The sequence below is a fragment of the Micropterus dolomieu genome, linkage group LG04 (assembly GCF_021292245.1).
Source record: "Micropterus dolomieu isolate WLL.071019.BEF.003 ecotype Adirondacks linkage group LG04, ASM2129224v1, whole genome shotgun sequence".
NCBI classification, from domain to species: domain Eukaryota; kingdom Metazoa; phylum Chordata; class Actinopteri; order Centrarchiformes; family Centrarchidae; genus Micropterus; species Micropterus dolomieu.
In genome coordinates, this window is record NC_060153.1 from 25128034 (window position 1) to 25153679 (window position 25646).

The 25646-nt window shown below is 41.1% G+C and overlaps 1 protein-coding gene across 6 annotated transcripts in view; it reads left to right on the forward strand.

Moving 5' to 3' along the window:
* The window catches only part of rgs12b (regulator of G protein signaling 12b), a 45455-nt gene that overhangs the window by 15793 nt on the left and 4016 nt on the right, over positions 1-25646 (forward strand). For 4 of the 6 annotated variants that reach the window (XM_046046912.1, XM_046046913.1, XM_046046914.1 and 1 more), the window contains 12 exons: positions 13096-13117; positions 20025-20194; positions 20755-20847; positions 21007-21150; positions 22148-22330; positions 22418-22568; positions 22838-22926; positions 23196-23408; positions 24122-24195; positions 24332-24458; positions 24610-24706; positions 24870-24922. In XM_046046912.1, the coding sequence (XP_045902868.1) occupies positions 13096-13117; positions 20025-20194; positions 20755-20847; positions 21007-21150; positions 22148-22330; positions 22418-22568; positions 22838-22926; positions 23196-23408; positions 24122-24195; positions 24332-24458; positions 24610-24706; positions 24870-24922 (1416 nt within the window). The remainder of the gene's footprint in view (positions 1-13095; positions 13118-20024; positions 20195-20754; positions 20848-21006; positions 21151-22147; positions 22331-22417; positions 22569-22837; positions 22927-23195; positions 23409-24121; positions 24196-24331; positions 24459-24609; positions 24707-24869; positions 24923-25646) is intronic. The other 2 variants (XM_046046915.1, XM_046046918.1) reach the window with 1 other exon arrangement.

Consider the following 25646-nt stretch of genomic DNA (forward strand, 5'->3'; position numbering starts at 1 on the left):
ATAAGTCAGTTGACTCATAGATGAAAAGTGTGGACAGAATTATAGAAGAAACTTACCAGTTGTAGTTTGTAGTAGCTGTTAAGCAAATAACCTGTCATGTTTCTTTCAATCAGTCTGTTGATGAAGGTCTACTCGTGACCACTCTTCCTCTCCACTGGTGCCATGAGTCATTATGACTTTCAAGATTCTTTCTCTTTTTAGCATACTTTTACAGTGTTTGTGACTGATGCAGCATCAGCTACTGTAAGTCATAAGTTTAAAAAAGCACCAACACATGCAAGTCATACTAAGTTGAGCATCAGGTAGAGATCTGACAGTCACACTGGTTTTATAAGTGACTTATCAAGCAACATACACAAAGAGGCCCATTAGTCACTTCCTGAGTTGATGGTGCACTAAGCACAAACTGCACATCTGTATAAAATGTTTCTGTTATTTTGGCCAACACATGTATGTTGACTTTTTATATATAATTACAGGTGTGTGCTGTATCTGTGTTGTTGCCAGTAAGGTTTTGACAGTAGACTTTCCAGCCTCATTAGCAATTGTTGCGAACACAGTATGGCTCATTGATCAGGCTGATTGGCTAACTCATTATTTATTCACCATCTCACATGAAAACTGGTACCATAGCAGTAAAAGAAAATCATCTGAAGAAACCATATGTTCTGTCCTTCTGTGCTCTATTCAGTGCCTCACCTCTGTCATGACAGCAGAGGGCAATGTTGAGTTTTGTTGAATAACCGTGTTCTGGTTCTTTTGACAGAAATGTTTTAGAGGTGAACTTAATACAAAGCCTTCTTTTTTAAGTATTTGTTACTTAACTGTTTTGTTTCTTAACTGTTGATTTAAACCAAACCACCTGTTGATTCCTCCTGCTTTGCTGTACCTTGTCTCTATCCTTGGTTCCAGTTCCCTCTATTCATTATCTCAATGTTTGAACTTTTAAAATATTCCTGAAAAGTAAAACAAAAACAAAAACTTTTTATAGCACTAACACTTTGCACTTTGTTTCCTATAGTGAAAAATGCTCTACAAAAAAAGCTGTTATTATTATTATTATTATTATTATGAATCACCTGCATTTGTTTATGCATTTAATTCATCGAATAAGCCTAAAACGGACAGTCCTGTTATTTTATCTATAAACAGTTTCCTAACTGAATTTCCAGAAAATGTACTATGTTACAATATAATATTGTATTGTTTATGCAAAACTGCATTGAATCAATTATTTAGTGTGTTAGCATGTTCCAAACACAGACAAATAACATCTACAAAGACAAAAATCACGCAAGGTAAAAACAACCAACAGAGACATGATAGTACAGCAGCTGACAAATAAACACGTTGTGAATTTACACACACACACACACACACACACACACACACACACACACACACACACACACACACACACACACACACACACACACACACACACAAAGTAAACAAAGCTAACAAAGCTGCTTGGCTAGACCACAGGAATTAGGTTAAAGGACTGAGACATGAGAAATCTCTTCTCTTTTCTCCTGCTCTCCCCTCTTCCTTTTCTCACCAGGATGTGGACTTAGCCAACTTAAACTTTGTCATATCCCTCTTATCCTGTGTGGCGCCCGGTACTTCTCTCTTCTCTTCCGTCGACAGATATGTTTTGGACTGAACTTGAGCACAGGCTACTCATACACCACTCATTGCGCTTCCTGGCCTGTCAAAGATGTGAAAGACCAGTGAGCTGTTCTAAAATTGAGAATGTAAGGTTTGAACTGTGGCTTTACTACCTTTGCATTTGATATGATTAGCTGAACCAGGCAAACATGAAAGTTTTCTAAATTATGGGTCCACTGGGTGGGCTCTTTAGCATTAGAAGCTCTGATAATTAGGGCGTTGGCAGTGCCTTCAGCCCCTGTGTGTGTGTGTGTGTGTGTGTGTGTGTGTGTGTGTGTGTGAGAGAGAGTGTGTGTGGTGGAGGGGCTGAGTGCTGGAGCAGTCCCCAATGTTGCTATGATACAGGGACGTGGAAGGTTAACATTAACTTTAACAACAATATGTCGCTGCATCTTGAGCTCTATGGCCCCAAATGGCACTTGTGGTGCTGAAAGGAGGGCAGAGAAAATGTCCTGTTTTGGGCCAATAGTCTTCAAAGTGACACTTTTTCACTGGAAGTAATTGTAATGTAATTGCAGTGGACATAGCTCAAGTACCTCTTAGATGTACAATGTGTAATTCCTAGCCACATTCTCCAAACAAATAGGGGGCAACATTTCACTATGGTCAAGAATACTCAAAATACGACCAAACTGCTGAAACTCTTGAGTTGGTTAAATAACACTGCTATCTTATAATCTTCATGTGTGCTGTCGGCCCTACAGTGTACATTGAAGCTTGCTTATCTCAGTTTTAGCACGACCATAGTAGCAAGTACTACATTCAACTTGATTGACAAGCCCTTCTCATGTTGGATTGAGGGCAGACTGGACGCTACAGTGAGTTACTATCGTCTCTTGAAGTTCAAGTGGTATTACAGCTCTTGATGGGCCGGGGCTACTGGGTTAGCATGCTAACTTCAGCAGACATCTCTGCAACACAATACATAGACTTCTTTGACATAACATCAAAACGGTTAGTTATTCACATTCTGCTGATCGTCGGCGGTTCAATCCCCGGCTCCTCCAGGCTGCATGTCGAAGTGTCCTTGGGATACTGAAGTTTACTTGAAGATACTGAACCCCGAATTGCCCCTGGTGTCTGTTCCACCAGTGTATGAATGTGTTTGAATGTTAGATTCTGTTTGAGCACTTAGGCTCAGTGTATGAATGTGTGTGAATGGTGAATGCAGATGTAGTGCAACAGTGCTTTGAGTGGTCGAAAAGACTAGAAAGGCACTTTACAAATACGGAGCATTTACATTTACATCGTGTTAGTTCATTTTTTGAATGTTTTAAACTAGAATTCTGGCCACATCTGCATTGTGCCTTTTAACATTTGCTAGTTATGTTTTTAGAGTGTTCAGCTGAACTCTTTGATGTTTTGGATTCTTCTGGGTGGTGCCACATCCTAGGAGAAGACAGTTTTCAATAACTTGACAATTTTATATGCAAAACATTGAATTTCACTACAGCAGGGTTTGGCAGCCCTACAGTCCAGTTCAGAGAGTAAAGATGAGTGGAAACACTTATAAACAGTTGTTGGTTGTTAGGAAGAAAACACAGACATGGACAGTCTCATATAACAATTATGTCGAAATTCCTGAAATAGAATATTTATAATTGAGCATGTACAAGCTACTAGACCAGAGTGCAGCTCAGAATCAGTTACTTTCTACTGGACTCAGACCAGGTCAAACAGACACACTCATACAGACAAGTGTTTTCCTGTCACTGTACTGTAAATACCTGTGAGTCATCACAGTCAGAGACAGTGGTGTCAAAAAGACAGACTGTGGAGGTATCGGAGAAGGTGTAACAGAAACTCTTACTTTTTTTTTTTGCAAAACAGGAAATTCGGGGGAACAAGGTGTCGGCTCAAGGCCATATGCACAAATTCAATTGCAGCCTTTGTGTGTGTGTGTGTGTGTGTGTGTGTGTGTGTGTTTGTTGAAGTAGGCTGCTCTGTCCTGTGAAGTGCCTTTGTTTGCTTCAGCTGACCTTTTAACAAAGCTGCAGATATTTCATTAATTTTTTTTAAAGCAGACACCAGGGAATAAAGTCTTTCTCTCCTTCCACTTCACTCTTTTTATCAAGCAAGGAAGATAATTAATTTCTTAAATCACTAGAAAACATCCGACACAGTTGAATTGGATCACACCCAAACCTGCCCTACTGTGATTTGAACAAGGAGGAGTAGGAGGAGGGTGGAGAGATACGGGCTGTGCTGTGCCGTGATTGGCAGACTGACCTTTGTTCCCTCCTCCTTCTCAGTAACTGCGGCCCGCTGGGGGCGTGTCACTATGGAAACGGAGCCGTGTGTGCTTGTGTGTCTGCGAGAGAATGGAACTTCCTTGTCAGTCTGTCAGCTAAGTGTGTGGAGGAGTGTGTGAGAAAGAGAGGGGGAGGTACATTATGTAGTGAGAGAAATAGTTTGTTAACAGTGAGATACAGTATATTTACTTACTGCAGCTTTAGCAGGTAGTTGAGGCTAGTTCTTAGGTGTTTTTGTGTGTGTGTGTGTGTGTGTGTGTGTGTGAGACAGACGTGCTAAGGCATGACTCCATCCCAAGTCAGCTGTCTGCATGAATTTCTTTTGCTGTAGATAGCTCCTGAAGAAGCGTCTGCGTGTGTGTGTGTGACTCTTTTCATGTGTGTTTGTGTGGTTCAGATATGTAGATTGAGGAGTCAGTGGGTTTCCTCCTGTTTAAGAGGAGAGCAGTATGAGCCTGAGGAAGAGGCTCTCCTTCAAGCGAGTCTGGAACTTCAATACAGTGAGTAGTATGCAAACACACACTTAACAGTGCTTTACAAGTGGTCTGCACAGAGAAAGTGCCCAGCTTGCCATACTTTTTATAGCAGAAGGAGAGACTTACCTACATATTTATTTAAATCCATAGAAGCAAACTTAACTCATGCTGGATTCAGAATATTCAAATATTATCTGATTTATAAGTCAAAGTAATTTAAATAACAAACCAGAGTCTGGCTGTAATGCTTCCAAAGTGCCACGAGTGGAAAAAGTTAGCAGCCACATCAAAAATTCAGCAGCACTTTTCCTGACATTAATTTTGAGCCCCAGCTTTGGCTTTCCTTCTGTGCAGTTAATGACAAATATCTGAGAAGGATGGAACAAGGAAGAGGGAGAGAAAAGTGCAAGTGAGACAGGGACAGATGGAGGAAAGAGGGGACTATTACCTACAGCAAAGAACGCAGGGAGAAAGAGGAATCCATTACCTTCAGACCAAACAACATTGAAGACATAGTGGCCAGAGACTTTATTAAGCTCACCTGCAGAGGCCAGAGGGCACCAGGCCTTTTAATTGAAGTAGGCTTATATTAGAGACAGGTCTTTATTTCTAATTCTCTCTGTTTCAAGAGTATATTTGCTCATGTTTTAGTACGCGGCCACCTTGTTTTCTGATCTGCTCCCGTTTTGCCCTCTGAAACTTTTGTTACTGCATTGAAAGCTTTCTAGCGTTTAAGTGGCTTTTATTGTAAAGATTTGTAGGACAGTGTTGTGGAAAAGTCAGTTCGCTTTCCAAACTGTTTTCAAATGTAGCTACTTCCATCTTATAGCACCTGTACATTACTACATAGTGCAATTTGACTGGGACATTAACACACTTAGTTTAAGTGTTTTCTTTCCCAGAATGTATTCCTCTGTTCGCTCCTCTTTTTTGCAGTCTTCCTCCATTTTGAACTGATATTAACTCAGTCAGGACAACGATGGTTGTGGTTAATTAATTAGGGGTTTCTGTGACTGTGTGTGTGGGAGAGGGAGAGCGAGTCTCCTGTATGTAAATGCTGCCTGTTTTTAATGTGTGAATAAATTACTAATATGTGCAACAAATAACTTGATATGACAAAATGGTCATCTGCCATATTGCACATTGATATTCACATATTTTCCATATCTGTATCGCCCAGGACTAGTATATAGAAAGACAAATGGAGCTGAATGAAGACAAAATAGAGGGAGAGGACAGGGGCTCTTTGGAAATACACAATACAAAAGTTAAAATGAACAAGTCGTCCTGGTTCTGATGTTTTAAGAAAGAAGGGAAGTGGTGGTGGCAGGCTGGGAAAGTGTTCTTTAAAGGTTAAGTGAGACAGAAAGAAAGACAGACTTTGAGACGGCTCTAGGCTGTTTCCCTTCCTCTTAAAGCCAGATGTGTTTCAGGCCAGAGCGGGAGATAGAGGGGAAGAGAAACAGAGGTAGAGACGGGGCCAGAGATTGAGACAAATGGAGGCAAAGACAGAAAAGGGTTCTTTTTTCTTGCCTCTGAGAGTCATATGGTTTGTACATTTCACCTCGAAGCCTCGTCTTGTGTGCGTGTTAAAGAAAGTGAGAAAAATAACAGCTGTGAGGACAATGAATGAGCTGACTAAGCTTTCTCATTTCTTGTGAAATTTCAATTAATTTAGTAATCCGACTGGCTACTGTGAGTGTGTTCAGACAGAGGTATTTGATCAGATTGTATTGAATTTACATCTTGGTCCCTCATCTGTCTGTGTGCGATCAAGGCAAGGAGCCAAGTAAAACAGACATTTATCACGGACTCAGCCTCTGAGTCACATCTCCTGTGTGGCTCTTTTGTAGGGAAACAAACTCGTATCTGCATTCCTTCCTTTCATAGAGAGTGGATATTGATTCCTGAATGCATCGCAAGGGATTTAGGGCTTTATCCCAGAATTGCAGAGAGGTTCACAGAGGATTTTACTTTGGAATAAAAAAAGTTTTGAAATGTTTGAGGAGACGTCGAGATGGTGAACACATAGAGTCCATTGACTGTGAGTTTGTTTGCTTATTCATTGATTTAGTTATGTTTATGAAAATCTTCCTGAAAATCTTATTTTTTTCAGGAAGTGATTAGATTTGTGCAAGTCGGTCTTCTTCATCTGAGAGTTGCATGGAAAGCAGCAGCACCCCCCACCCCCCATGCTCACACCTGCGGAGCCTCATTTGACTCATTTCTGGATCATTGGAGCCTAATCAGCTTGTTCGCATCATCCTTTCCTCTCTGAGTTAAGCTACGCTAAGGCTAAGCGGTTTTTAATGGTTGCCAATCCTGGCAGGGTGACTCTGGTCTTCTCAATGGCAGCCACTATTCACCTCATATTCAAAAGTAAACACACAGGCACGCACACATTGAGACTGTTGGCGCAACAGCTTCCTCCTCAGCTGGGAGTGAGTGTGTGTCTGTGTGCAGTTGGGAAATCTGTGTTGCGTATTCTAAGTCACCTTTTAAGGACAAAATGTGTGTGTCAGTTGTTCAGTTATGGGTGTGGTCTCCTTTAGTAAAGCTGGTGTTAACAGGCGCAGGAGTAGACTTTGAAGATATGTTCAATGTTCTTCCATATTTCAGTCTATTCAGTCATCTTACACACATAAGTTGAGTTGACTCTCATTCCTTACCAAAGGTGGCAGTTACAGCTCCGGTGATGGTGCCAGGAATAAGGTTCCTGTGGTACAAACAGTCTTGTCTTTGTGTCTTGTGTGTGTGTGTGTGTGTGTGTGTGTGTGTGTGTGTGTGCATATGTTATCCTTGACAGACATTTTGTATTCACCCTGTTAAGTGTTCCTGGCTGCTCCGTGTCTCATCCTATAAAACAGAAGGTCTTTTTCCAGGAATCATCGTCCACCAAGACGCACATACACAGACGGGGATTATTTTGGAAACTTGAGATTGTTTGAGGAGACTTTTGTGGTGTTAATATTATGATAACAGTGAGAATGAACGGCTTTAATTTGCACCCTGTGTTTTGCCATAGTTTGAACCCGTCGTCCAGGCTCCATAACAGATGATGTAAGCCACCCCTCTCCCACTAGTCACAGCTAATAAAGCACTTGGGACCTGTACACACAGTGACCAACTTCGTACACCCACTCATAACACACACACACACACACACACACACACACACACACACACACACACACACACACACACACACACACACACTTACACCCAACATGAATAAGCCAGGCATGTGCCTACAAGGTGACATTTTATGTTCAGGGAGCAGAAAGCAGGATGTAGGTGTACAAACATGTTGTGACCTGTAGACAAAAAAAAATATGTTGCTAACCGCACATAATCCAACAGGTCATTTTATCGCTACTGATCAACAAAGTCATAATGCAATACCAAATTCCCACTGACACCCCCCATCAGTTGCGTCTTGTTCTGTAAATCATAAGATCCTGATGAGCCCCGTTTACCAGCAGCGGTGGAGTAGGAATTGATTAACACCAGCATGTGTTGAAAAGACATGTGATTTAGCCGTCTTGTCTTTTGTGTGTGAGAACAATTTGTTTTCATTGTATAACTTTCTCCAACACTTCCACTATAACACTGTTCAGAATACAGACTTTTTCTAAACTCACACAATACAAATAGAAAAACAAAATATACACAGTTCTGACAATTAATCAACAAACAAGTGAGTCCTGCCATTTCAAACCCTATTCAAACCTATTTACAAATCTAAACCATCTCTTTAGTAGACAGTATTGATATCCTTCAATTTTCACTGTTCTCATCTTACAGCACATGTAACATACATTGTTAATACTATAAAGCAATATTGATAGAAAAAGAAGACAATAATTATTAGCTTGTGAGACATAAGAAAATAAATAAGTAAATATGATTTATTGTGATATTAAGTACTGGCGCCCAACCGCCCATGTCTCATTATTTTGCCGTCTAAAAGCTGCCTTTTCCAAGTTAATCATTTCTATTGAAATGTGATCTTTTCTTTCTGAGTTGGTGTATTTAAAGCAATCTGTTTATTCATGATAGCCTTTTTTTTTGACCATACATGCTAACCCTTATTCTTTAAAGATACTCTGCTGAAGTGATGCAACTCTCCCAGCATACATGATTGTGGTGTGAAGTGGAATGGCTATATTAGTGTGGATCATCACTTTCTTTGTCAGACCAAACCAAAGCTCTTCAGTTTTATTGCACTCCCACAACAGTTGGAGCAGAGTTCCTTCAGCAGCACCGCATTTTCTACAGTCAGTTCTACAAGTATTTTATATGGCATTAGTTTGTTTTTTGTGTTGTTTGACTTTATTCATTTTGTTGACACCGACATGAAATAAAAATATTCCTAGCTCTGGCTATCATGCAGCATCATAACTGAGCCTAAGACCATTTAAATGTCAAAGGAGCAATGTGTTGACATGTTAATTGATAAGAAGAAATCATTAGCTACAGTTCTGTTTAAATTCACAAAATCCGTAACCACACTCACATTCTGAGGTTTTGCTTGGAACAATTTTTTTTCTCTAACAAAAACATCCACAAATGTGGAAACCATAATCTTGACCATCAGTCATGTGCTGCTGTGTCACTTTTTTCTTCTGATCTTATCAGTGCATTTACCATATGATGGGAACATAAAAGCCCCATTAATGTCTGTGAACAATAACTAGACAATTTTGGGGCTCTGACATAGTGGTAAATCCCTACAGCTAGTAATTCTGAGGTAATGTAGAGCTTACTAAGTTTGAAAGCAATGCAGGATAAAAGTAGCTCGCATTGGGTGTGTGAAGTAGCAGGACTTCTTTGTAACATACTATGGGGGATATAGTTGATATTATGATTCTCTATTATCAAGACTGTCACATTTTCCAGCTGCATGCTTCTGTGGATAGGGGCTTGGGGAGAGAAGCTTGAGCAGGGAAAGTCTGGAAAACCCCAGTCCTTCCCTGTTGGCTGTCAGGAATGACTGGGATCTGCCAGGAGAGGAGAAGGGGGAGCACCACTGGAATGACTGAGGGAGTAAGTGAAGAAGAGAATGACTTGAGGGAAGGCTGAAAGGAGAGAGGTGGTAATGAGAGACAGAGGAGCAAAGAGTGGGACGACTGGATAGGAGGAAGAGAATAAACAAAAGGAGGGAGTTTGAAAATGGGTTAGAGTGAGGAAAAGAGAGGAGAGGGGACTTTGGGCTACGACCAGGGGCCAAACCACTCCACCGCAGAGTACGTCTGGAAGTGATCACACCAGAGCTGAATGGGGATGGGGGGTGAACACACGCACAAATGCAAAAGAATGCACCCTACATACAAAAGCCATCTCTAACAGATGTCGACCACATGCATACATAGGCTACACCCAAATAAAATACACACAGCATGTTTTAAAACACACACGGAACGCACACTCACATTAGAGACAGAATACACGCTGTTGAAATGTGTGGGACTCTAATTAGCATGGGGATCAAGTAACCCGTTTCCACTGGTGAGGTTTCTGCCTCTGTCATTTTCTCTTGTCCTCTGCGGTGGTTCAGCCACAATCAACTGCTATAAAGTCACACCAAATCTCTTTTTACGCACTGGTGCCAACCTCTGCTCTTCCAAGGACAGTCTGAAATAGCTAATCCCAGTGATTATGCTGGCTGTGCCATCTGGCCAGGACAGCCTGGCTCTAGTGAGGAAATGGCCAAGATGCACCATGGGTTCAACTTAATAACATTTGATTAGTTTAAAAGCGTTCATTGAGTCTGAGTCAGGATATTGCAGGATTTATGTATGCAGCGATTATATTATGGAGGTTTCTAAGAATGTTTCATATTTTTTGAAAATTGACTGACTGTATAGTGACTTGTTTACATGCCCCATAAAACAGGTTATGGTGTAAATTTCTTGTTACTGTAAAATGTGCATATTTTTTAAACTAGGATGGAGATAACATGCTGTATATCGAAGTATTTTGGACTGATGGCATAGTGTGAATGTGTCTACAGCTGTGGAAACAGACCTCTTTAAAGTACTAGAAGCTCCAATTTTTATTTTTGTGCCTGTTTCAGTTTTAGTCATATTGCATTTTTTTGAACACATAGACATACTCCTACATGTAATGCGCTTTTCTTTCAGGCTGTGCACTATTGTCACAGCAATACTTCACTGTCAACTTTTCATGCACACATTCTTGTAGATACTGCTGTCACAGCTGGCTCTTGGACTATAACAAAAACGGAAGACACATGGGTAAACTAAATAACAAAATGATTTATTAATAAGAAAATAAGCAAAATTAATGAGTGGGAAGAATCTGTAAAGTCTGTAGTGTGGGGAGTGGATGAGTGAAAATGTGCTGCATGGTTGTTGTGCTGTAAAAACGAAAGACAAGAAACCAAACACAACAAAGGAAGCCGTGAGATGAGGAGGTCCAACAAAACTGACTGCTGCTCTATGCATGAGGCATACCGGGCCCACGTGTGTCCCCTGCTGATTACCCTGCAGAGGGGCCGTCACACTGCGTTAAAGAAAGTATTTAGGTATATATACATGGCCAAGAAATCTAGCTACTGTACTGTTTCTATAAGGCTTTGCTTATACACTAAATGTGAAATGACTTTAGTCAAGTAATCGAGTGGCCGCAGAAAGCTGCCAGTAGCCTGGTTACTTAAGTTCATGTGAGTGAAGTAACTACCACTATGTACTGGTTTCCCATGTATAGTAATGGGGTTTACTCAAGGTAGTAGCTGTGATCTCTCTGTAATAGTCTGCTTTCACCTTGTGGGAAAAGGGTGTGGACACAATATCATGAACACCTGTGCAAATGCTGCTAACTGTTTTTAAATATAGTATAGTAATGTTCAAAAACTGCTAAAACTAATGCTGGTTAGGGTCTTCTGCGTTGCAATTGCCAATGACAAACATGGTCACTGTGTGAGGTGTCATTCAACATAAACTCAGGGCGAAACTACTGGAATTCTCAGAAAGGAAGTTGAAATATGAGTAACTGACTATAAAATAACCCTTAAAGAAACATCAAGTCACCCAGGAGATTCCGATGTGTCTGTTGTTTAATGATGAGCTCATTAAAAGTTAATTTCCAAATGCAAATGTGCCACAGAAAATACCTTCAGAACCAGAATAACTGCCCACGTAGCTACTCCAAAGCCTGCCTTCCATCAGATGAGTAAGCATAAAGCCTGTCATTTGCAAGATTAGCGGTCAGATTAGCAGCATCAAAAGCCTCTGACAAATCGACAGTGAGGCTCAGAGTGCTGATGTTACTATTGTACTCTGTTTTTGACAGTTGGCAGTTCTGTCTTTCACTGCTGCTCACTCCTCCTTTCATGTCTTGTTCCTGTCTTTCTATCTCTCTTTTCCCCCTTTCTCTCTTTGTCTACTCCTTTTGGTCTTTCTGAGTTAGAGAGCGTTTCAACTACGCTCCAGAGTTAGCTACATTACTGATGTCTGTGTTCAATGATCTCATCCCAACTCAGCATGTCTGGGATAAAAATCACTGCGTGTGTGTGTTTTGTGTCTATGTCAGGGAAATAGTATGTGACTCGCAAGCAAGTTTGGTTTGAATACTTGTCTGTATAGGTATCTGTGCCTGTGTGTGTGTGTGTGTGTGTGTGTGTGTGTGTGTGTGTGTGTGTGTGTAAAATATAGTGGCTGAAATAAGATTAGATACAGGTTTACTATGTTGCTGTATGTTAAACTCTATCTACAATTGGTGATTGTGAGAATTGCAAGCAAACATCACACTTCACTGTGAAATCGGGGGCAGGTATGCCTGAAGTTCCCCTCTTCACACTAGTGTTGTAGTCAAGACCGCCCAAACAGAGACCCAGTCAAGACCAAGACCAGAGTTTATCGAGAACGAGACAAGACCAAGACTTTTAGGGGCTGAGCGCAGTCGAGACCAAGACCGAGGGATGGCGAGACCGGGTCAAGACCAAGACCAGTTCCCTGCATTGCATGACATGCAATAAAATGTGGAACAAGATCATAGGTACTTCACAAATTGATCAGAAAGATCCCATTAAAACATCCACATACAAACACTAAGAGCTGAAATCAATGTAAGAATCGCAGGGAGGGGTGACAGTCATTAATTAGGGTTATTGCATTTGAATCTGTTTTACTTACAAGTTAGGATGTTAACAAATCAAACAATGCAAAATCAATTCATTGATATTCCCAAAGTTATGGTCTTGACTGGTCTTGAAATAAAATCCCGAGTCCTCATGTCCGAGACCGAGACAAGACCGAGTGCAACTGCGGTCGAGTCCGAGACGAGACCAAGACCATCAAAGAGTCCGGTCTCACACACACACACACACACACACACACACACACACACACACACACACACACACACACACACACACACACACACACACACACAGTAAGCCCCACCTCTCTGAGGAGGATTTCTTGCAGAGCCAGTTCACAGATGATTCCACCCACACACAAGACAGTGAGTGTGGGTGCTATCCTGTGTTACGATGGGAAAGTGTGTGATAATGGGCCAGGTCCTGTGAGAAACACAGTCAGTCTGTGTCTGTTTCTCCGTGGGGCTCAAATAGCGTGCCTGGGCAGTTTCCTCTTGGTGCTCATGTACTGTGTGAGCTTATTTGACTGTGTGATGAGGTAATATCCTAATCCATGTCTTTCTCTGCTTCTTTACAGTCTGCTGCAGTCTCCGATGGAGGTGAGTAAACATGTCTTTACAACATCTGACATTCTCAATATAATCTTTTCTTAGGGCCTCTAATCTCTACTTTTTCTTTATTTCTATTTTGATTTTTGACATTTGACACTTGACCACTATTGAATTGGTTTCTGTCATCCATCAGTTGTCATGATCTATTTTAAGGAGCATTTAATGGTATTAATTAAAAGGCTTATTGTGTAGGGCCAGTTATTCTGTTCTAAAGTTCAGGATTATGACCATAGACACCTCATTAATATCTGGCTGCTTTCACTAAATTCACAGAAACAGATACAGTCTGGTTCGACCTGCTCAACGTCTGCCCCACCTCTGCCTGCTCTGCTGAGGTTGGCATGCTGTAACCTAAAGATAGTCCTACATTTGTAAACATTAACTGCACAACAGGAACTTGTGTGTCATGAGTAGGACACAGAGCATGAGATACAGAACATGGTGCTGTTCAGAGGCTATATGTGCGGTTTTGCATTTAGTCTACTATTTTATGTGTTTGTGAAATAGCGCTGGGAATTGGATAGAATATTTTAATAACTGAAAGTTCATTACCAAAATGCAATCGATAACGTGATTGATTATAACAACATATCTGTATTGTTATATATCATGGATTGATTCTGTGTTCCCTTGTCGTCTCGTGACCACATTTGAGATACAATGTTGGTGTCATGTGAGCCTTATTGCTCACATGTGCCAACAATAACGAAAGGTCCCTAAATAAGGAGACTTCTAATGGTGCTTTAACGCCTTACGAATACGCATGAAAGACACAATTTATTGCAGACGGGAGATAAAAGCAGGAAGAGGAGGTGAGAAACAAAACAAAAGGGGTGTAACATGTTTACAGTCAGCTTGAATGTAGAAGTGTTTATGGCCACTTATTCACACCACGTGTCTCTGGAAGAGAGGATGTTTTGTTAGTGGAAGAGAAGTGGACAGCTTGCTCACGTTGCACATTTATGTGTATGTGATTTAGGGACCATGATGGCATAGGGGCTAGTGGAAATGTTTAAATGTTGCTCACTGTCACCAGGATAATATAGTAAATGAAGTTACTGCATGTATGCACAGCAAGCACCTTGCTTGATGTGTCAGTCTGTATTGACTGATTGTGAGCTGAGCTGCATTAGTCTTACTCTGGAAAAAATGATGAGTATATCTATAAATTACATTGCTGCTTTGTTATTGCCTCTCTAATAGTTACATCATTCAGAGATAACATAACAAGTAAATGCCAAGGAAAGGGATGGTCATTTATTCATACTGCACACGTCACTGGGTTAATGAGTCAAAAAAGTAATTAACCCCGTGAAGGTTAAATGATGAATGTTATCTTGGTAGCTAAGGGCATCCTGCACAACCAACCTGTGAGAAAGTTGCTGTAATATGCTGAAGAGTCAGAAGCAGAAAACGAACACAATATGATGAGAGATGTTCCCGGTTTTAACTTTAATAATCAAAGATGACAAGATCAACTCTCGTATGAGAAAGTTGTGATTATAACAAAAGGTCAGCTGGCAGTGCCTGGTGTAATTTTCTCTTGGGCACCAATACTTCCACAGAATGTATCATCAAATTATCAACAAAACAACAGCTTCAAATGATAAAGAGAAACAGATACCAAAAGATTACTGATTAATTTGTGAGAATCTGGACTGGGGTCAGACAATGATTTCGATACTAGAATGCTGTCAAAACGCTGTACAGCATTATCAGGTAGACTTTTGCCAATTTAGCTCCCGGATAACAGAATCCCACTCCCATGTGCTATACATTATGAATTATAAGTCCATTTCTCACTTGCAATGTTTCAGATTGATGGACTGACAAAAAAAGCAATGAAAAATTTACAAATCTACACGTAGACCACCTTTGACTGAGCTCTGAGTTAGCCCTCTGTGGCACTCAGCAAACTCACAACTTCTGTAAACATCATGTTCTTTTACCTGCTTATGGGATTTGCAGTACTTGTAGAAGTACAGTACTTTTTTTGAGGTACTACTTTATTTTGATTTTATGCTACTTTTTATGCCATACTTTTTACTCCACTACATTTATTTGACAGCTCTGCTTTACAGATTCAGATTATTAATACAAAATATCAATCAACTAATAAGTTATGATATGTTATTATAGAATTAGGTACTAGATATTAGATAATGTAAAGTAGTCAAAATTAGCCACAGCTTTACCAGCTGCAATTAGAGATTCCTACCTACACATTAATGCATGAAATGGCCCTGTCTGTATAATGAGTACTTCTACTGTTGGTACTTTAATGATAATATTTATGTACTTAAGTAATATTTAGAATACAGGACTTTTACTTGTAATAGTGTTTTTCCAATGTGATTTTCCACCACTGCCTGCTGCTGTTACTTACAGTGCCGTTTGAATTTAACACTCTCACATGGCTGTTTTTGACTGTTTTGCAGTTTTGCAGTTTCATGAAAGCTTGTTTTCCATACACCAGCAATGATGAATCAGCTTTAAGCTGATGCTGCATTTCATTAGGGCTGGGCACATAAATGCGTTATTATCGCGTTAACGCATTAATTAATTAACGCTGACAATTGTTTTATCGCACGAGGAGGGGTGACAAATGAGCAGGGAGGCTTCGGCAGACTGGCTACCTGCAGTGTGCGGGAGAATAATAAGACAGCGCTCCGCGATTAAACGGCAGGCGCTCTATTGAGAGTAACGATGGCAACAGCTTCTTTGCGCTATACAGCTGTAGTCTATTTAACTTAAGTTAGAATTATAGTCTACATAACTTTTAGCCCTTCAGCTAGTTTTGCAGGGATGCTCTGCCATGCGAATTCCCTCCTGTTGATGTCCTGATAACTATTTAGTAAACAGTAATATATTCTGGAAACTCATAAACAGCAAGGATCAGTCTCTCTTCCAATGATTTGTGCTGCGTGTCGCGTACAAAAAGTTCAAGACAATTCAACTTAGGCAGCGGACAGGCGTGTGCGCAAGAAAATCATGCGATTAATCACATTTAAAATTTTTAATCATTGCCCAGCACTAATTTTTATGTATATTAAAACTCAAATTTACACCATTTCATAGACGTTTTTAGACACTTTTGATTACTCTGTTGAATACTGTAATTGCACTGTACTTAATGAGTGATTATTAAGAGGTACACTGTGTAAGATTTGGCCATAATTTTAGTTTAAAACATTAAAAAAATAAACTAACATGATCAACAGAATGTGAAGAAGTAACAGTTCTGACACCTATGTATTGTGTTTCAGAGATATCTACTGAAGTTAGCATGCTAACCCGCTAGCCCCAGGTCTTGTGTTGTGATACCACTTGTGCCTCGAGAGGCGATAGTAAGTCACTGTAGCGTCCAGTCTGACCTCAGTCCAACAAGAGAGGACGAAGTAGTAGAGCTGCCCCGAGGGTTTGTCAGTCATTGCTGTTGCATGAGCTGCTCTCCCTCATGATTCTCTACCTCTCGTTCCTCCTCTACCTTTTTGTCTCCTGCCACCACTTAATCTTTCCTGTTTATGACTGGGCATACTGGGTGAATCGTCGTTGTCTGGGGACACACAGGAGGCACCTTCTCTGTGTTTGGAGCATGTGGCCATTACACATTGTACCTTTAACCTATAACATGTTGTATTCTGCTTTATGTGAACCAGTCTCACACATCTAGATTTATTTTGATCAAAAGTCAATACAGGACTAGGTTGACTGATCCAGATTCCTTGTCCTTTGCATCTGACAGTTTGTGTGCGTGTCTGTGTGTGTGTGTAGCTGTGTGGGGGCTGCAGGGCTCATTAGTCTCAGTACTAGCCATCATCAAAACTGAATCTTGTGTGTGTGTGTGTGCGCGACGCCCATATGTATGCGCTGCAGCGTTTTTAGTTCTCTCCTCCCTCGGCTCTAAATTATTCATCATCTAAAGGGCTGTGTGTGCGTGTATCACTTACCTACCTGGAAGCTCAAAGAGGTGTATGTGTGTGAATGTACATGCATGGGCGTGTGCATGTTGTGACCTGACTCTCTCTGTGGTCTCTTCGGTCAGCCTCTCCCTCTCTCTCTCTCTCCCCTTCAATCTTCTTCTTATTTTCTCCCTGTTTTCCCTCTCACTCGCTTGCTTGTTTCCTTCCTGTGATGTTGTCAGCTGTGTTTGTGTGTGTGTGCCCCGTCTCGGATTGTGTGTTCCACCTGGTGTTTTTGAGTGTGCAAAGGGCCCTGATAGGGTGAGTATGGATGAAGGGGCTTGGGTACCCCTCAGGATTCGCTATCTGCCCCGCTGGCACCACACAGGCTCCTACCAGCTCTACCCAGGTGAGGATACAGCTGGTGCCGCAAATGCTTCTTTTCCAACTACAGAAAATGTAGATTGTTGGCACAGAAGAGACATCAAACATACTGACGGCGGAGGCTTTGATGTTGAATATCAGTTTTGCTTTAGTTTAGTCAATGAAATAATTTTAACGAAGGAAAGTTTACTGATTACAAGATGCAGATGGTTTGTTGAATAAACGATTATTTAACTACCAACTGCAGGGTGTACGGCAGCGTTAGGGCAGCTGTTGTCTTTAAGCACTAATAGCTGTCTAATTGATGATGAATGCTCATTTCCTTTTTGCATGTTGAGCTGAATGTCCCCTTCTTGAAATGTAGATATCAAAATGTGCTAAATTATTCAGTAATCTCACTTCTCCAAATCTTAAGTATTTCTCTGTGACATTAAATAATCATGATTAAACAAGTAAAAAAACAAATCATTTATTAAGATTTCAAGCACTACAACGTGTTTCATCAGGAACGAGTTTGACCAGATTTGATTGACAGTGAGCAAACAACCCCACAGTTGTCATCACATTTTGATTCAAATGTTGCACCATCCTTATACTCATACTGGTTCATAGAAGGGCGAGACATCACCTAGTTTTCAGGGCATTTATAAAAAAATCTTTGAATATTTCCTCTATTTTTCAGTAAAGAAGGTGGCAGAAACTTACAGGGTATATCAAGGGAATTTACCTGCATTTGAGTTGTTTGGTTTGTCTGTTGCCTTGGAAGAGTGGTGAAAGACAGGCGAGAATATTCACCATTAATTAAATTTTTATTTTGTAGAGGAAAATGTGGGATTTAGAAAAAGATAAACACGCACTGATTAACATAGCATCTCATGTCTCAACAACGTGCATTAATATGAAATGGTGTCTGAGACTTCTTTCTTGTTGTGTATAGCCTGATATTTCTGTTGTGATGCACCTTTATAATGCCGCCCTGTGTCTGGGATCTATTCCGGGTGTTGTGACGGTTGAGAAAGATTCCAGCCCCTATGACACTGAACAGGATAAGTAGTTAAGAGAATGGATAAATGTTTGCCTCTCATTTGCAGCAATAGATTATGATTAATGACTGAAGCAGTTTGAAACTGAATGAGAGTGAATGAACTGAACAGTTTGGAAAAACTGATTCAAAATATCCTCAGTTTTATATCGCTGTCATTGATAATGTGATACTGGTGAAAAATGTGCTAAAGCGGAAATCACACCAGAATTATCCATTAATAGCCAAGTTCTAAATCACAGGACTTTCGCTGTGGGCAGCATGCTGGTCTTTCAGTTTATTTACAGGATTTGCGTAGTCTCTGGGCACCTGACCGGTGATGCCTTCCCTCTGGCTGTTCTTGTATTTTGTTTTATCTCAACTGAGCAGCCCACTTTTAGTTCATCAGGCCTGAAGCTCCGTTGTTCTGGTTATACTCAGCTTCTCTCTGTGCCTTTGCTTTGCAAGTCTGTCCAACATTAGGAACATAAATCTACTGAGGTCTAGTGGTGGGATAAATAAGCCATTCTTAAATGCAGTGAGACTCCTCTTAGAATGGTTAAGCATCCATGCACAAAAATCCTTAATTGAAATGTTAAAATAAGTTAATCACAGTACAAGTAGTAGTGTTCAGATATTAGGCAAATAGTTTAATACGGTTGGGAGTTGTTCAAGATTAAACCAACTGCACTGTGAAACATAAATAATACACAAAGATAACGTGTGCAACGGAGCACGTAAACACTTCCAACACTTGTGATTTTCAAGGATACTAGCAGTTACTTCAGATATTCCTGTTGTACTAATAAGTGATAGTTCAAGCACATTACCTTTTTCTGTGTTGTACTTTATTCACTCTCTCTGGAATCGTACCGAGATGTTATGATCATATCACGTTATTATTTTAAACTACTCTCTTTTAAACTAAACTATTTTTGTTTTACACATGAGTTTTGAACATCATTATTTCATATGTGATTTTGCATGTATTTGCCATTTTGTAATATGTCACAGCCTGACAGCCTGGCGCTTGGATTAGTGAAACCTGGGTGTACTTAAAATTTATATATTTACAACAAATGAGGTGAAAATAGTTTAAATAAATGAGTAGATCAAATCAAATAGCGGTATTGTAGGGGTTGTATGACTCACAGTGTGCTGCAGTGGTGTTTTGTTGGAAGGTGACAGATAAAGCAACAGAAAACCACTGCAGGGACACATGTGGGTAGAAGAGGTCTCACCTGGGACACACCAGGCCCAGGTGTAGACCACGCCGCTGACAGTGCTGCCTTCAGGTAAAGCCCCTGCATAGGCAGCAAGCAAAGGGGAGATTAATCTAAAAATATATTGTTATCTTAATATTGATTTTAACCATATCGCCCAGCCAGATCATGCCATCCAGCGATTATACTGTTGTTTTGTGCACATACAGTCAAAAAGTGCGATGCATCAAAGATGGTTGCACCCTGAATCAAATCAGAAGATACCCCAGAGATTCTCAGCCCTACTGAAGTCACTACCAGTACAGTTATTTGATGGTGTGTGTGTGTGTGTGTGTGTGTGTGTGTGTGTGTGTGTGTGAAAACAGAACTTAACAGCGTGGAGCTGCAGGGCTGCAGCAGTGACAACAGTCTGAACAGTAATGCAAGCCTTCCCAGCGTTCAGAGCCACCGCCGCCACACTGAGAGGAGAGTGGCCAGCTGGGCAGTCTGCTTCGAGAGACTGCTGCAGGACCCCGTGGGAGTCCGCTACTTTTCGGTACTATAACAGCACGTGACTAATGTTGGCCGGCTTGATGTGATGTGAGGCGTCTATCAAATATAAGTATTGGGGAGTTTGTTGTTGTTTTGTGACAGCTATTGGTCGTATCTCACCTTGCAGCATTGTAATGACCCGACTGAAGGTCTTATATACTAGAAAGTCCTGTACAGCCTTGTTGGAAGGTTGGGATGCTCATATTTTAAAGGGTTTTCTCTAGAGGCAGGTTACAGGCAAATTAAAAGCCACATTTGAACTGTATGTTGTGGTCATACACCATTCATTATTTGACAAATTAGTTTCATACTGGTTTTATTGTGTAATATCTATAGTGGTCATTGGAATCTGCCATACACAAATATTTTTACAAAATATAAAACAAAATAAAATTTCAAAAATTGCATGTGTGGAAAGCAGGTGTTAAATGACCACTACTGACGGCATAAGTGCCGTTTGCTAACCCCGTTGTATTATTGTGAACACACTTCATGACTCAATGTGTATGTTTGGTGATTGTTCCTAATTTTTTCCTAATTTCACATTTAATTCTTGTGCTGCAGGAGTTCCTGAAGAAAGAGTTCAGTGAGGAGAATATCCTGTTCTGGCAGGCTTGTGAATTCTTCAGCCACGTCCCTGAGAATGACAAGAAACAGGTAACAGGCATTGTTTGAACTCACATATGCATCCATTTACACCCCCTCTCGCAATAATGAGGGAGTTCCAAAGATGCGGGAGTGTCTTTTTATCTGTACCTCAACCTGTTCTCCGCTCTCCATGTCCCCTACCGCCACCCATTCTGCCTGACGCTCCAGCTCTCTCAGCGTGCCAGGGAGATCTATAACAGCTTCCTGTCCAGTAAAGCCACAACACCCGTCAACATAGATAGTCAAGCTCAGCTGGCTGACGACATACTCAACGCCCCTCGACCTGACATGTTCAAGGAGCAGCAACTGCAGGTAGCACATGCACCAAACACAGACTATTTATTGAAATCTCAAGGTGTTTAGCAATCACTTCTGTCGAACAGGAAGCATCGGCTCCAGAAGCTGTGCTTAGATAACACTGACCTCTGACCTTCCTCGTGAGGGAAAAGTGAAAAGAGGCTTTCCCTGAAGGACAAATGTATTATTACTCATAAAACTGAACCAAAACAGACCCCTATTGAAAATGTACGAGTATTACTAGCTCACACAACATAAGGTCAACTACTCTTCTCTGCCTGCTGTCTAGCATCATGGATGTGAATGACTTCTTAGATGTGCATGTTGTGGAGGGGGTGAAGTTGCTGAAAAGCGCTATTGATTTCAACAGCTGAGCTCAGATGTTCAAACTGTGATAAGAGTCACAAGGCTAGACGGATATCCTCCTCACCATCACCATCTATATTTTTACACATCAAACATGCACAGATATTCTCCCTAAGACACACACACACACACAAACACACACACAGAACACACACACACAGATCCAAGCCTGAGGTGAGCTCCAATAATACCCCTTGGCTTGTCAAGATCTCGTGGCGCCATTGACTTTGGTCAAGATTTTGGGTCAGACTTACACACACGTGTGGACTCAAACATATGCTCATACAAACACATATAGGGATCCATCTTTTTATTTTTTCTGTCCCACTTTTACACAATCTTAAACTGTAAAATGCCGATTGCTATGTAGTTTACAGAGCACATTAATGCTCTCCAGAGGACAGACACATTAGATTTTTATAACCAAATGGCCTTGTCCTGTAGCAGCATTCTGTAGATGATTGTTACTTTCTTTTTTGTAAAAATTCTTCCTTTTGCTTTCAACATCTATAAACATCTTGTTGTCATCCATGTGTCCCTTAGGTACTCATGACTCTGTTCTACTTACTCAATTTTGTGTGCTTGTTCATTCCTTCCTGAATCTGTTTCACACTGCTTCGTCTTTCCTTTCTTTTCACCCCTGTAGATTTTCAACCTGATGAAGTTCGACAGCTACACACGGTTCCTCAAGTCTCTGCTATACCAGGAGTGTATGCTGGCGGAGGTGGAGGGGAGGCCTCTGCCTGACCCTTACCACATCCCCAGCAGCCCCACCTCCAAACACAGCACCACCGGCTCCGACCGTTCCAACCTCTCCACACCCAAGAAGGTAACACAGCCGAAAGCCTCCACAAATACTTCCTTGTGTGTGCCTCTGTGTCTACCCCTCTTCATTTATTTTGTTTGTGTCTTATAGGAGGACAAAAAGAGCAAGTCGGGCAGATCTTTAAATGAGGACAGCCGAGATGATTCAGGAGACCGGAAGAAAGGCATGTTCTTCTCCTGGTCCCGCAACAGGAGCTTCGGCAAAGGCCCGAAGAAACGAGAGCTGGCCGACTTCAACTACAGTTCGTAATTTTGAGCATTTTATGTTGAAGTGCTTTTTAATTTTAACAATAAAATCCCCTTGAAACAATTATAAAATTGCCACCAAACAGTAATTCATATGCTATTCATATATTTTTAATCTGCTTTGCTCATTCTAAACACCTACTGGAAGAGATAGAAAGAGACATTCAAATTGCAGGGCTATTTTTTATTTAGGATGTAGAAGTTTGGAATTATTGCCTTGTGTGTCTTTCTTCTAGAGACTTCTGATGAGTGTTTTATTTTTCAGATTTCTCCGGCAGCAACGGTCGCCGTGAATCCCAGGGTTCGCTGTCTTCAGGAGCCAGTCTGGAGCTGGGGACGTCAGGGAGGAACGAGGTCATTCTGGAAAGAGAAATTATCAGATAATTAGTTTAGACATTATTACACTAATGGACACATAAACCTTCGTTTCAGCATAGGGTAGCTTTACCTTCACCCTCTTCCTCCCAGTTTATCTGCTTTCAAAGTAATTCAAACAAAAAACACTGAGAATAGTGAACAGTTTTTTCCTTCTCTCAAACAAAATTGTGTATCTTATTTTTTAACCCACCATCTCACTGTCTCCTCTGCTCCTCCCCCTCTCTGTCTCTGTTTTCTTCCTTCAGGGTGATGTTTCTCGTGGTGCAGTATCAGTGTCAACAGAGCGTGGAGGGGGCAGCGCCCCCTTGAGGCAGTGTAACATAAGCTTGCCGGACGGCTCATGTTGCTCTGTGCCACTGAGGGCCGGCATGTCCATCAGGGACCTGCTGCTGGACCTCTGTGAGAAGCTCTGCATCAACCTGGCAGCTATAGACCTCTTCCTGGTCGGAGGGGAGAAGGTACAACAGAAGTGGATGTGGTGTTGTCCTAAATACTTTTATTTTGGGCTTCAAAGCTCTTATACAAATGATCGACAACCACAACAACCTTACAAAAAAGCTATAATTTTTTTTTTAAAGCAGCACTAATCAAGGTATCAAAGGACTGTGTGTAATGTGCAAGATGTTGCTTGTAATGATGAACCCACAGAATTATCATTGACTCTCCAGGTCCTCTCGGTTCTACGGAGCACTTTTGCGTCATCTAGCTCATTCTTCTGGTTTTATGGCCCACAACTTTACCGTTTTGGTTCAGTCTCACAGCTCAAACAGGCAACAGTTTTATAACAAGATAGCCATATCAACTTTTAATAGGTCACGTGTCAATATATCAAACTTGTTTTATTTTTGAGTGAGTTCTGCCATATCAACTTTTAATAGGTCACGTGTCAATATATCAAACTTGTTTTATTTTTGAGTGAGTTCTGCATGTGCCCCCCCCCCCCCCCCCCCCCCCAAAAAAAAACAAAAAAGTATCAATTCAGCTTTAACAAGTGATGATAACAACAACCCAGAAAGATGCATTTTACGTCGGTCAGAGGGTCAGAGAGCAGTTATAGTCACAGGTTTATTTTGTGCTGTTTTATTTAACAGTCAGTGATCACACTGTATGGTTAGCCAACTGACTGAACACCTTTTGTGATGTCTACTCTCTTTTTCTGTCTTACTCTCAGCCACTTGTATTGGACCAAGACTGTATGACATTGTGCTCTCGGGACCTTCGACTAGAAAAACGCACACTCTTCAGGTACAGCATATGCAGTAATCACCAATTGTAGTCAGTAAGAATGAGAGTAAATGCTGGTCTTGAAAGCACAATTTCCACTTGTACTGTGGCTACAGAAACCTACAGAAAAGTTTAATTCTGCTTTCTGCTTTTCCAGACTTGACTTGGTCCCCATTAATCGTTCAGTGGGCCTAAAAGCAAAGCCCACCAAGCCAGTGACTGAAGTCCTCAGACCTGTGGTGGCCAAATATGGCCTGCATCTATCTGACTTGGTGGCACACATTGTAAGTCCCCCCTCATTCTGTCTGCCTGTAGATAGACGGTGAACGTGATGACGTGAAACTCAATTTGTGTGTGTGTGTGTGTGTGTGCGTGTGTGCGTGCGTGTGTGTGTTTGTGTGTTTGTGTGTGTTTGTCTGTGTGCGCGCGGTGCAGAGTGGGGAGTTGGAGCCATTAGATCTAGGTCTTCCTATATCCAACTTGGACGGGCTGCGAGTGGTATTAGATATAGCAGAACACACTCCTGGAAAAGGTAAGGAACACACACACATGCAGTTGCTGCCAATCATACATTTAACCTGGTGTCTCTCATTGACAAAATACTGAACAAAAATCTTGTTGTACTTTTATTGCTGTCTCAATTATTATCATGTTTGCATATGTATGTCTACATCTGCTCTATTTCCTTCATTCAGCAGACAAACAGAAAGTAGCAGTCCCCTCAACAAGCAGAAACCAACCAGCAACAGTAAGATCTCCTCCAGCTTACTCTTTCCCACTTTCTTCTTGCGCTGGAATGTTCCATAACCCACCAAATGTCTCCACTTCCTGGTTGATGATGTCACGCTACTAAGTGTCTCCTGCTGTCTTCAGTCACCCATGTCTGTTTGCAGTGTGTTAAAAATGTGCGCAGGTGTATGATGTGTGTCTCTATTTATGTGCACTGTTGCTGCGGGGCCGAGAGCCTCGTCACACTCAAGGTTCCTATTGTTCCATTACTGTGGTCTGCCTGTGGCCGAATGCATCATCAACTTTTCTCTCTGTTTGCTGGTTCTCTTTCTTTCATAACACACCCAGTGGCCAGGAGATAGTAGCCCAGCCTCGGAGAGCATTTGTTGGGTCTCAGAACCTCAAAAACTCCCTCTATTAACCTGGTGGTGGCAGTAGTACTTCAGATTGCTGTGTACGCTTCCTTATTATTATTGAGGTTTAATCTTATCGGTGACCATCTGAAATGGTCACGTATTGCTTTCTTGGTTGATTTGTTAAAAACAGGCTGTTTCCTACTTTGAAGGCAGTAGTGTGGCTTTAAGTAGTAGAAAGTTGGTCCTTCTGGTGTTGTGTTTGTACTGTTACCCTACATGAAGGTAATGGTTAGCAAACACAATGTTGGGCATTGTGTCTGAATAAAACAGCCCACCTGTCTTTTAATTAGAATTTATCAAAGGTATATGTTTTATATAGAAGTATTT